Source organism: Lupinus angustifolius, chromosome LG09 (genome assembly GCF_001865875.1).
Source record: "Lupinus angustifolius cultivar Tanjil chromosome LG09, LupAngTanjil_v1.0, whole genome shotgun sequence".
NCBI classification, from domain to species: domain Eukaryota; kingdom Viridiplantae; phylum Streptophyta; class Magnoliopsida; order Fabales; family Fabaceae; genus Lupinus; species Lupinus angustifolius.
Window position 1 is genome coordinate 16,283,002 of NC_032017.1, and position 13,980 is coordinate 16,296,981.

Genomic DNA, 13,980 nt, shown 5'->3' on the forward strand with positions numbered 1-13,980 from the left:
ACTTTCATTGTCGAATCATCTTTACTCCGAAATACGGTAATGTAGGAAATTTTGAGTTTGAAAATTTTCTTTTTCCTTATCTTTTATGGCAACAAAATCTTTTTGACTTCTGTTGTGAAACTAACGTCATTTATCCTAAACGTGTTCGAGTATTTTACTGCAACATGAACTTTCAGAAAAATCATCTTACTTCATATGTGAAAGGAAAAGACATTGTTTTGGATTTGAAATTTTTTAGTTCATTATTCTATAATATACCCTATCAAGGTAGCATAATACATTTCGACCTTGTATTTGAATGTGATAAATATGATCGAAAAGATTTCTACCATTATGTGTGTATAATTTCTAAACATGAAATAGAAATGCATAAGCAATAGGGCTTTGATGAGACTGTTAAAAATAGAGATATCTTATCTGCTAGACATCTCAAACTTGAAGATCGTTTGCTTCATTATTTTCTGAGCTATGTCATTTTACCGAAATTTTCAAACCATTCTCAAATTAGTGACATAGAACTCTAATTGATGCACGCTATGAAGTTTAACATCAAAATCAATTGGACTCAGATGATAATGAGACAAATAGGGAATGTTCGAGGAACTCAAAGCCCCTTGTCATATGCAATTTTCATAACCAATATTCTTGAACATTTCAGTATTTCTACAAATGGTGAAACCAAGGCCGCTCTAAATCCTCGCGAAAGCAAGATTGATGTGGAAGTTGTCCACAAAATGGGTTTCTCCATAGATCCTCATGACTGTCGCACCTATAAACATCAATCTAATAGACCAACTGCTCATGCTGATCAACTAGAACCTACCAATTCTAATACTCCTGAACCTCAACATTTTGAGGTTCATGCTCAATCTTCCTCATCTGCTGTCATGCCTTCCTATCAGATGATTATGGACGTGTTGCTTTCTCTTCGAGGCAACATCACTAACCGGATGGATGCATTTGATATTCAGAATCAACAAATCTAGTTTGAACTTCATCGTCTCTCTTCTAAGTTGAGTAGCATGGACGTTGATGAAGACAGCTCTGAGCCTGAGTCTTAGATTGTGTCTAGGATTTCTGTTTGTATTGATGCATGTCTCTGAACAATATATTGATTTTCTGGTTGTAATCATTTCATATTTTCGGACAAAATTTGCTTTATGTTGTTTTTTTGTTGTTATTTTTGAACAAATATCTGAACATCTATGTTTTATGATATACATTGCGATGTTTATTTTATATCTTATGAATATGTATGCTATATATTATGCTGGACTGTTGGCTTTTCTACTTTTTGATGAAGTCAAAAGGGGGAGAAAAGTTGGGAGAAGTATAATTTCTATGAAAATTCTTTCAGGAACATAACTCCAAATGAAAGGGGAAGTATACAAAATAGGGAGAGCATACTCAAGTCATCTTAACATATCTCAAAGTATATTGCTATCAGAAAACTACACTATTAAAGAAGATAATGGATTGTCATCCTAAAAAATGGGGAGATTGTGAAGAAGATCTTTGCTCCTGAGCTTGACACGATTTTGATGAAGACACCAATATCACCAAAAATAAGAAAAGGAAAAATACTTATGAAGACAGAGGAGATAAAGCTTCAAGACAAATTAGTCCAAGTGTAAATAGGTACTTCTATCTTATACTCTCGAATATACAATAGTAGTAATGCTCAAACTATTTTTAAAAGAAAATTGAAACACTTCAACATACTAAAAACAATTTTCAAAAATAGTGTGTAACGGGTTACTGCATCTAAGTAACAGGTTATGTGTATGAGAAAAGAGTTATCCAACTTAAAACTGATCAGAGTAATCCATTACTATCTTTGAGTAACAGATTACCAGTTTTAATGACGTTGAGTAACTGATTACCCACTTGTTGTAATCGATTACTCTAAATCGAATTTAAATGCATAGTGGGCAGAATGTTTGGGTAATCGATTAGCCTTTGGTTGTAATCGATTACCCACTGGTTGTAATCGATTACTGAGAGCTGTTGTATCAGATTTCAGATTTCAAAATGAAAGGTTTTCATCCCAAACGAAATATCTTCACTCCAATCTATTCCTACCTTTTCATAGAGGCACTATGAGTGATTGCAAAGTCTATTTAAAGGCATTGAATCTCACAACACAAACACACAACTCTCATACAAAATTTGAAAAACTCTTACACAAATTCTGAAATTATTTTTCTGCACTTTTGACAACTAGTTCTTAAACTTTCAAAGTTGATTTTTCTGAAGTTCCTTAAAGTAAAGTGTTTCAAAGTTTACCAACTTATAAAGAGCATTATTACTAAGTATACAAAAGAGTTGATTGAACTGCAAGTTATATTACTTTCAAATTGTAAAGACAATCTGTCATTGTTGTACATTCTTCATTATTATTGCAGAATACTTTCTTTCACAAGGGTGTGATAAGAAAGGGGATTAGAATCACTTGGAAATGTTTTTTTTTCCAAGCAGGATTAGCGAATGGGTAAGGTACATAGAGATCTCGATGTGAGCTATTGTAATTACAACTCATAATCTTTAGTGGAGAAAGAAATCTCTTGTAGTGCAAGAATACTGGATATAGCGTTCGGTTGACAAGAAGGTGAACCAGTATAAATCATTATGTATTCTCTTTTCCCTTATGTTTTTTATTATTTATTTGTTTAATTTCTACATATATTTTCCACTACACTTTAACTCTTGATTTTGCAGAAAAAGTGGCCATAATTTTAAGTCAACTAATTCACTCCCCTAAATAATAATAATGTGTTTTTGAAATTAATTTTATTTTATAGTCAAATAATAATGAGTTATAAATTTATTGATAATTTTTTAATTAATATGATAATGATGTGTTTTCTCAATACTTTATAAAGTCTAATATCATTCATCTTCAAACAAAATAATATAAAGTATAACCAAGTCATTTTCTATATTTATCTTGTAGATAAAATTAACCACCAAAAATAGAATAATAACCTTAGGAAAATTACTAATTCAAGTATTAATACAATTTCAATCAAGATTATTTCTGATTCCTTAATTTTAGACAATGTTCATTATAGATAAGTTTATAATCATTTGTTGTTTAATTCTAAAATAACTAATAAGAAATATGTATAACCCATAACATATATCTATTCTAAATAATAGAAATAAAACTTGAATATATCTTTTCTAAATTGATTCTCCTACATTTATTATATTATAAACAATTAAAAGATATACAAAGTTGTATGCGTTGTAACACATATTTAATTTATATTTTGTTTGAATTATATTTGATTCCTTAAGTTAGACAATGCTCATTTTGTATATATATTGAAATGTTACTATTTAAAATAGTAACAGTAGTAAACATATCATAAAAAAATATTAAGAATGGACAACATAAATTTTTATTGTATCTATTAGTCAACCAAATATATAGACTATAGAGCGATTAACATTTTGTTGATTAATTATTTTCATATGTAAAATATTTTTCTGTACCAACTTTCTAGTTCCCAAAGGTAAGAAATTAAAACATTTAGCGATTTAATTATCATCAAACTAATCATTATTGATTTATATTATTAGTGTTCCAATTTAAAGATTTTATTTATTGTTTAATTTTTTTACTCAAGACTTTTCGTTGATTATATTTTCAATTAATTATTGCATATGTAATAACATTTTTACATTTACTTTTCTATCTAGGTATACTACCATGATTTTCTCTCTCCATTTAATGTTACTTTCCATTGCATTTAATATTTTCATTTTCACAATTCAGAATTTACACAATCATTTAAGTTTTCAAAGTAATACATATATTATTTATTAATACTAAGAAGTCATTTAAAATGTCATTTAATATTTCCTCATACTCCTCAATGGTTAGGCTTTGGGGTATACACGTGGTCGTGTAAAAAATACATCTTAATGTTCAATTTTTACAGGTATTTTAGTTGTTCTTACCTTCGGTTTGCTTCTTGTCTTTTAAAAGTTTTGTTGGATTAAGAGCTTCTATAATTTTCTCATTGTTTTTCACTATTTTGCTTCTAATATGTTATGTTCGTTTTTAAATTATCTATTATTACTTTCAACTTTTTATGCTTTCTAAATGTTTAGGCCTTTAGTTCCATTTTTCAAGCATTATTTTTTCTCTCTGCATTATGTGTTAACATCATGCTTTCAAATCTCTCAATGGCTCTCATATGTGTCATTAGATGTATATATCATATTGTACTAATGTTGTTGAGATTTATTGGTGGTAACAAGTTCTTAGTTATCAATTAATTATATATCAACCTAATTATATAAACTCAATGCATAATATTGAAAATCTCTTAAGCACATACATGATTATATTGTGTTAACTTCATTATAAATTTATATTTGACTAATGAATACATGTTTATTTTGTCTCAGATTGGTGGTGAAATTATAGATTTATAATTATTCTTGATAATACAAAGGATGTGAAAACATTTTTCACATGATAGATATATAAATGTCAGATGAAGATTGAATAGTTACAATAGAAAACACTTACAATAAAATTAGTTTGCAATGTTTATGTTTTATATATATATATATATATATATATATATATAAAACATAAACATTGCAAACTAATTTTATTGTAAGTGTTTTCAATAATATATATTTAATAATATTGATACTTGCGTGCTTCTAAACATGCGTCAAAATCAACATGTCTCATGCGAATGCATATGTAATATTCATATTCTTAACCAAATGAATGCACGAGTAACATACGTGTTCTTAACCATGTGAATGGACATGTAACACATGTGTTCTTAACCATGTGAATGAACGGGTAACATATTCGTTTTTAACCATGCGAATGTACGAGCAACATGTGTATTCTTAAACATGTGAATGCACAAGTAACATGTATGTCTATAACCATGCGAATGCATAAGTAACATGTGTATTTTTAACTAAACGAATGTACGAGTAATATTTGTGTTTTTAACGATGCGAATACACGAGTAACATGTGTATTCTTAACCATACAACAAAAAATTACTATCCGTGCAAATGCATTAGTAACTTACTAGTTATTTTAGAGTTAATTACACTGACACCCCCTGACTTTTAGTGAAATTACATAAATCACCCCTCACTTTTCTACACTTACACAAACCTCCCCTAGTAACAGATTTGATAAATATTGATAACTCTCAGATAGAGTATTAGAACGGAAAAATCCATTAGATAATGAACTCTTGGTTCTAAGCCATCTCTGGCGATGAATTAACAATTTGAAATGCTTTTCTTTCTTTGAATATGTCCTTGAATTCATTTGAGACGTGAGCAAAACTCAGATTGGAGAAGAATATGGTCCATGGGTTCCCTTTATTGGAACTCAGTTTCTATTTATTTTTGTTTCGAATTGGTCAGGGACTCTTTTGCTTATATTTTTACACTGACCACCCTTGCATGAGAAATAAGTGTAATCTTTTAAAAAAAATGTGATAAATGCAATTAAGTTAAACAAAACATGGTATATTGTGAGGAAAAATTCAAATAATATACAAATTAATGCATCTTTATTATTTTCTGTTACAAAATGCATCAACAATTCTAAAAATATATTTATTTAAATCACTCTTATATTATATCGTAACGAACCAAAAATAATAAAGAGGTATCGACTCATATATTATTTGGACTTGTCTCCACAATATATCATGTTTTGTTTAACTTAATTGCATTTATCACATTTTTTTGTTCACAAAATTACACTTATTTCTCATGCATGAGTGGTCAGTGTAATGAAGGTATAAAAATGATGAAGGCTTGTGTAGGTGTAAAAAAGTGAGAGGTGATTTATGTAATTTCATTAAAACTTATGACGGTCAGTGTAATTTACTCGTTATTTTATAGGAATGAGTTTTGTGTAGACAACAAAACACATGGCAGATAGGAAATCATCCATAATATAATTAAGAATCTCAATTACACGTGTCCTTGTTTTCTTCATGCTATCATTAATGTTAAAGCATAAAAGTCTGGATTTACCATAAATAAAAAATCATCATGACTGATTATATAAATAAATGTAATATCAAATAATTGTTTTTGGTAATATTAAAGGTATCCTTAACTTTATGTATAAGGATCTATTAATTAAGTATATCTCCTCATTCTTTTAATACATATCCCCTCACTCTTTTAATACTATCAAGGATACTATTAACCTTTTGATTTTTTACGAATCTATTTAGGTCTTACATTACTAGTTCAACACCATATTGGTATGAAGTAACTTTAAACTGTATAAATTTATCCCATTCCACACCAGCAACTTTCAGTAAAATTTAAGCTATATAAAGTTCCTTCTTTCGATGTGTGACACATGGTCATCAAAATTTATCTAAAGAATATTAAATGAATAATTTATCTGAATAATGCAATTACTCAAACTATTTACGGAAATGAGATTATTTTAAAATATGTATTAAATTGTAGATTGTAAACTATATCATATATTTAGAGTTTGTGACTTTATCGTCCATCATTCATTTTTAATTATAATTGACTATTCAAAAAATAATACAAATATATGGTAAATAATATTATACTTTTAATCCCAATTTTCAAATAAATTACTTACCAAACATATGGAACATAATGATTGCCTAAACAATATTAATAAAAAAAACAAGAGTAAATTATATTAACATTAAGTGAATTTTAATGAAATTACACAAATCATCTTGTTTTTTGTACTTACTCAACTCATTCCTATTTATATACAAAATTACACTAATCACTCCTGCACGAGAAATAAGTGTGACTGACATTTTAAACAAAAAATGGGTAATTAGTTATAAAATGCATAAATAATTTCAACGAGATATTATTTAAATCACTCTTATACTATATTATAATGAGACAAAAATAATGAAGAAACATTAACTAATATGTTATTTGAACTTGTCTATGCAATATATCATCTTTTATTTATTTTAATTATGCTTATTATCATTTTTGTTTAAAAAATCACATATATATCTTTTGTAGGGTAGTAAGTGTAGTGTATATATAAATTAATTAAGAAGTTTGTGCATGTATAAATAAGGAGAGTGATTTATATAATTTTTATGTGCCACACGTCACAACAAAATTATTTAAAACCCATTAAGGTAAATATTTGGTCCCCTCTTTCACCGAAAAAAAGGTAAATATTTGGAAAACCACTACATTGGAAGGAGGGATTTGCATTGATGAATATGATATGCATCGAAAGTGTCATATTTATATATTAGGTAAATTATACTGACACCCTTGAGTTTTAGTGAAATTATACAAATCATCTTTCACTTTTTTATACTTACACAAAACCCTTGTTGTTTATACTTTCATTACAACGACCACCCCTGCACGAGAAATAAGTGTAATTTTTTAAACAAAAAATGTAATAAACGCAATTAAGTTAACCAAAACATGATATATTGTGGAGACAAATCCAAATAATATATAAGTTAATACCTCTTTATTATTTTAAGTTCGTTACAATAAAGTATAAAAGCGATTTAAACAATATTTCTATAGAACTATTGATGCATTTTGTAAGAAAAAATAACGAAAATACATTGATTTGTATATTATTTGGACTTGTCTCAACAGTATATCATGTTTTGTTTAACTTAATTGCATTTATTATATTTTTTGTTTAAAAAATTACACATATTTCTTATGCATGGATGGTCAGTGTAATGAAAGTATAAAACTAGGGGTTTCTGTAGGTGTACAAAAGTGAGGGTGGTTTGTGTAATTTCACTAAAACTCAGGGGGTGTCAGTGTAATTTACTCTATATATTATTAGTGTAATGATGTATACAGTCAATTTAATATATTATACATCATTTATTTGTATATTTTTAAAGAATTAATAATAATAAAAGAGTTTAAAATCTATACCGTGTAAAGTTTTTATACTATCTGTACATTATCTACCATTGATTTGTAATAATTTTGTTTGAAAGTTAATATTAACTAATATATGAATGATGAAGATTTACTAACAGTATAAAAAACACTTACACTATTAATGTATACATATTAAATACATAATAAAATATGAATAATAAAAGATACATTATTATCGGTGTATAAAATTCATTTACTGTATTCATCTTTTCTCTTCTCAAAATTAAATGAGTAGTGAAATAATTGAAGAGCACACGTGACATTTGGATAAACACTATCCCCACCATAAACGTCTATGGTCTTCTCTCCTTTGTAGTAACCGACTCAAAAAGACAAAACTCGCCGCTCATTCCGTCCACTTGATTCCTAGTCCATGGGCAAAATAGTCAGTTCATAATTGTGAATATTTTTCCAACGGGTTATGTATATTCCTATGTCTATATATAGCATCTCCAAATGGGAATCTCAGAGTCAACACAATAACTGTTTCTGCCAAATCCCAAAGTAACAGAGACCATTTTCATCTTACTCACTTCTTCACTCTCTTACAGTACCTCGTTCAGATCCATTCTTAGTCACTTTCTCTGTTACTTCAGAACAAAAACACACGAAGATTGACCCAACAGGTACCCATTTTTTATTTCACGAAAACCAACACAAAGATCGATTTTTTACCTTGTTTGCTTCCATTGGCTTCTGGGTTAGCTAAAAGAATCACTCATGTTTTCCTATGTCTATAAAACATTAATAAAACCAAGATGAATTCCGATGTTTTTTTATTTTGTTTCCATTTTCTATGGTAACTTTTCCGGAAGCAAACAGCACATGGTTGCAATTGAAAATTTTTATGAGTTATTGGCTACAATTCAGGGTTGACAGTTGTCATCCTCATCTCTTTCTATGGCTATTACTTTCTAAAACTATATATCGTGGGGAGAAAAAGAAAATTTTAATTTTTTATGTCATTTTAATTTTTGCATGTATCATATGTTAAGAGTTTAACCAATACTGAAATCAAGTGTAAGAGAAGATCTCAACTCAAGTGAGATGATGACTTTCTTATTCTTATTACCATCTTTAGAAAGGATTTAATACATTATAGTATTATACAGAGGACTTAGAATACGATATGTTTAGGATGACAAAAATATCAAATACACCTAACTAATATCTTTAACTGTTACCCTGAAATAATAACTTAGTAATAAATTTTAACAATTAAATTATATTGATTATATACATATCTTTATATATATTAATTATTACAAATTATATAAATATATAATTAAATTTGTAACCACAAATACTGGATTTATGGTTACCTGGTTGGCCCATTGCTATATCTTTGTTTTCACTTTTTTGGCTTTTATGTTGCTACGGTTCTGTACCCAATCAAAGTTACAGTTGTACTTCACTAATAGTATTCGTTTTGGTATTTGAGAGAGAATAATAACTGTCTAAATGTTTAGTTGACAAAGATCAGGGACCCACAGTTTTTATTGTTATTTGGTTTTCTGTTATATTTTTCTTCACTAGTTCTTTTCTTTCGCTATCTCTATCATTTTCCATAGTTTTTTTTAGTAATATTCCCTTTATTTTGGTCTTTATAAATTCTAATGGTTCAGGGTATCTGCTTAATGTGTATCTGTCATGATTGTGGCATTTGTTTATAAAGATTAAATCACAAGGAAATAAGTAAATACATAAAACCTTAATTGTATGTTACTTTTTGTCTTCATTCATTTTTTATTCCACCCTGCATTATTTTTTTTGCCGAGTCAATCTACAGTGCTATTTGGTGTTTAATGCTCTTTGTCTCCATTATTTCTGATCCCACATTAACTATTGACCAGCCATTTTCATTTTTGAATATCATTAATTTAGAGAGGCTATAAAATAAGAATTTATAAGTCACCAATTGTTTGTCTTGTTCTCTGAATGCTCTCCCTTTTTTCTTTCTGTTTTCTGAAAAGCTTCAGCTTAAGTACTTCGAAGATGTTGGAGAAAGTGGAAGCGTTCAACATGGACAAAGTGATAGAGGAATTTGAGGCAGTGACAAAGGATGCTGAGAGGGTTCAGAGGGAAACACTGAAAAGGATTTTGGAAGATAACGCATCAGCAGAATACTTGCTGAGTTTAGGGCTCAATGGAAGGACTGACCCTGAGAGTTTCAAGACATGTATCCCAGTGGTCAGACACAAGGACTTGGAGCCTTATATTAACAGAATGATTTATGGAGATTATTCTTCTATTCTCACTGGAAAACCCATCACAAACATGTCTTTAAGGTCTCACTCTCACCCTTGTTTCTCCACTCTTGTTTCATTTAAGTATTTGTTAATTTGCAAATCTCAGTTTCTGAGTTCTGATGTTTCTTGCAGTTCTGGCACTACTCATGGCAAGCCAAAATATATACCATGGAATGATGAATTGTTTGAAACCACTGTGCAGATATATCAGACCTCTTTTTCATTTAGGAACAGGTATACAACTTTATCTCTCTTGTTTCAATCATTCATCTTATCCATACTAGTACTAGTTACCAATACGTGGTATGCTGTACATGGTAACGTGTTTCAAACTGTTAGTCACTTTCTACATTATTATTACAAGGTTTTCTTTATAACAAAATCGATATCTGGTACGCAGTACAATGAATTCTATATGTGGTAGTAGGATAAACAAGATAATTATGTAACTATGATCTTAGATTGATACTACCACAATTCCTTTCCTGCAGAGAGTTCCCAATAAAAAATGGCAAGGCCTTAAGCTTTATCTATAGCAGCAAGCAGTTCAAAACAGAAGGGGGTCTAGCCGCAGGCACTGCAACAACCAATGTGTTCCGCGACAAACGTTACAAGCAAGCAATGGCAGCACTTCAGTCACAATGTTGCAGCCCTGAGGAAGTAATATTTGGTTCTGATTTTCACCAATCATTGTACTGCCACCTCTTGTGTGGCCTAATTTTTCGGGACCAAGTTCAGCTTGTGTCTTCAACATTTGCACACAGCATAGTCCATGCTTTTAGGACCTTTGAACAAGTGTGGGAAGATCTATGTCATGATATAAAGAAAGGTGTTCTTAACAGCAGGATAAAAGTTCCATCAATTAGGACTGCAATGTCTAAAATTCTCAAACCAAACCCAGAACTAGCCAACTTGATCCACAAAAAATGCACAGGGTTGAGCAACTGGTATGGGCTAATACAAGAGCTTTTTCCAAATGCTAAGTATGTTTATGGTATCATGACTGGGGCAATGGAGCCTTATTTGAAAAAGTTGAGGCATTATGCTGGTGAGTTGCCTTTAGTTACTTCTGATTATGGATCTTCTGAAGGGTGGATAGGAACAAATGTTAGCCCAAAAGTACCTCCAGAATTGGCTACTTACACTGTGCTTCCTCAAATTGGTTATTTTGAATTCATCCCTTTGACAAAGAATAATTTCATATGTGTGGATCCTAAGCCACTGGGCCTAACTGAAGTGAAGGTTGGTGAGGAATATGAGATTGTTATGACCACTCCAGCAGGTACTAAATTTTCCTCTACATGTTTGTTTTTTCCTAAGGATCACCAACTACTAATTTCTTCTATCCTATTGGAAAATATTTCTATAATCTCATCAATTATTTGATGGCTATATGTTTTGCTTTCTGTTTGGTGTCACAACTTTGAAGTTTGTGAATTTGGATTTTCACTATGGTCTTAGCTTAAAATGGTTAATCATTATTTGTGGGGCTGGGAAGAGAGAAAAATGGCTGCTTTTTATGCTTGTTGATATGACTTCCCTACTTATTCTAAAGGAACATAATACACACCCAATCACATTAATGTACTATATGCATTATTGCAGGATATGTCAGCTAATTAAGGTTGACTGTAATTTCTATGCCCCCAATCAAATAGATATAATATCTATATAAATATAATATCTACATATTGTAAAGTATAAAAATTTATATATTAATATTATATTATCTATTATTTATTTAAAGAGTTATTAATAATTAAATATAAATAATAAATAATATAATAATACTATATCAAACTCATAATGTTATTACATATATGCTTTTATATTTAGGTTTTCTTGTTCGAGGGAAATTGTTGTTGCTGCCTTGACCACCTTTATCTTCATGTTCATATTTGCCTTGTAGTGACATCAGTACTTATCCTTTTTTATAGGCAATTAGGAATACAGATTATGCTAATTGCTTTTAGCTTTGGCTTCATTCCTTTTTTTTCTTTCCGAATTTATATTTTATCAAGTAGATTTGTACAACACAATATTCATCACATTATTCTTCTACTCCTTATCTACAATTATATCTATCTCATTTTTTATTTTGTGTTATCAGTATACCATAACTTTAAACTTAAAGTATCTAATCCATTGCATTTTCACCAATCCGCTCAAGTTCTTGTAGGCACATAATATTGACCATCCACCTAATCATTGTGTTTATTATTTTCAAGTAGTGATATAACAGACCCTTGCTCATTTGACCCTTGCTCATTTGACCCTGTACTTGAGGGATACAATGTGTTGCTTCTGGGCAACCTTCTACCCTTTACGTTATTATATTATTGATCCATATCATAAACATTTAATAAAAGTTTTAGATTGGTTATTAATTGTCTAACACAACTTCTACTTTTTATAAATGCTTAAGACGACCATTATATAACATGAATACATATCCAAGTTTAAAGTTGGAGTACTATTCTTGAGAAAAAAACACAAGTACTCAGGTATAATCTATGTATACAGTAAATTCTTGCCTCATGATACTTTCTCATGCCTCACTATTCTATAAAATTTCTTATAGCAAAATTTTGAATATTTGTCCTTAGTCTAATAGTTGATATTTTACATATCTAAATTCTAATATTCTATCTAGTACGTAGAAGATTATTAATATTAATACTTTGTTAATTTGCAGGGTTATACAGGTATAGGCTAGGGGATGTGGTGAAGGTTACAGGGTTTCATAACTCAACTCCAAAACTCAAATTTGTTCGTCGGAGCGGTCTTCTTCTTACTGTTAACATTGACAAAAACACAGAGAATGATCTACAATTAGCTGTGGAAGCAGCATCAAATTTGCTTGCAGAGGAGAAATTGGAAGTTGTTGACTACACTAGCCATGTTGATTTATCCAAAGAGCCAGGACACTATGTTATATTCTGGGAAATCAGTGGTGAAGCAAGTGAAGAAGTGCTTGGTGAATGTTGCAATTGTTTAGATAAGTCTTTTGTTGATGCTGGCTACACTAGTTCCCGCAAAGTCAATGGCATTGAGGCTCTTGAACTCCGAGTTGTTAGAAGAGGAACATTCCAAAAGATTCTTGAGCATTTCCTAGGATTAGGGGGTGCAGTGAGTCAATTTAAGACTCCAAGATGTGTCGGCACTACTAACAGTAAAGTATTACAAATATTGATGGAAAATGTTGTGGGGAAGTATGTCAGCACTGCTTATAATTGAATAAAGTTTAGGAATATAATTATATAAAATAAAAAAAAGTATCTTATGGATTTTATAATAATAAACATGGGATGCTTGAATTTGACACCTGAGAGACACCATACTTTTATGTGGGTAAGATTGGATATAGTAAGATAGTACAAAACTAGAATGAATGTATCATATGCAGATGTTAGTGAAGTATCATGTTTTGGGTGTTTAAATAAAATAAGTTTTTTTAGATAGTACTTCTACTTACTTTCTTGTTTCTACCCCTTTCAGCTTTTTTATACATAGTTATTTACTTATTTATATTATGCTTCAAGATCCTGTTCAACACTCAAAAGTAAATATCTCTTTTGGCTTACCATGGTTCATATAGCAGAAATCATATTCCACCTTCATTCATCACTTTCAATTTGTTATCCTCTCTACAAAATTATAAGTATTGGTTAACCGTAATGAACAACTTAACCCACATGTTTGGTTGGTATGATGAACTCGGAAATCTTTAATAATGAAGGCTATGAGTCTCGGGACGAAGAGTGAAAGATTATAAGAA

At 29.8% G+C, this 13,980-nt stretch overlaps 1 protein-coding gene across 3 annotated transcripts; it reads left to right on the plus strand.

Moving 5' to 3' along the window:
* LOC109357385 (jasmonic acid-amido synthetase JAR1-like) lies at nt 8,415-13,519 on the plus strand. 3 transcript variants are annotated; one of them, XM_019601319.1, is made up of 5 exons: nt 8,415-8,579; nt 9,927-10,241; nt 10,335-10,436; nt 10,694-11,484; nt 12,898-13,519. In XM_019601319.1, exons 2-5 carry the CDS (start codon nt 9,949-9,951, stop codon nt 13,437-13,439), a joined length of 1,728 nt encoding a protein of 575 aa, XP_019456864.1. In that variant the 5' UTR covers nt 8,415-8,579; nt 9,927-9,948; the 3' UTR covers nt 13,440-13,519. The 3 variants fall into 3 exon arrangements, with proteins under 3 accessions (XP_019456864.1, XP_019456865.1, XP_019456862.1); XM_019601320.1 differs by having other exon boundaries at nt 9,933-10,241; XM_019601317.1 differs by lacking the exon at nt 8,415-8,579 and having other exon boundaries at nt 9,808-10,241.

What these genes read in the sequence shown, in the direction of transcription:
- LOC109357385 (XM_019601317.1), top strand. Translation starts at nt 9,892, where the DNA reads ATGCTCTCCCTTTTTTCTTTCTGTTTTCTGAAAAGCTTCAGCTTAAGT. An exon ending in TCTTTTTCATTTAGGAACAG is followed by an intron (nt 10,437 to 10,693) that starts GTATACAACTTT and finishes CCTTTCCTGCAG; the next exon opens with AGAGTTCCCAATAAAAAATG. An exon ending in TGTTATGACCACTCCAGCAG is followed by an intron (nt 11,485 to 12,897) that starts GTACTAAATTTT and finishes GTTAATTTGCAG; the next exon opens with GGTTATACAGGTATAGGCTA.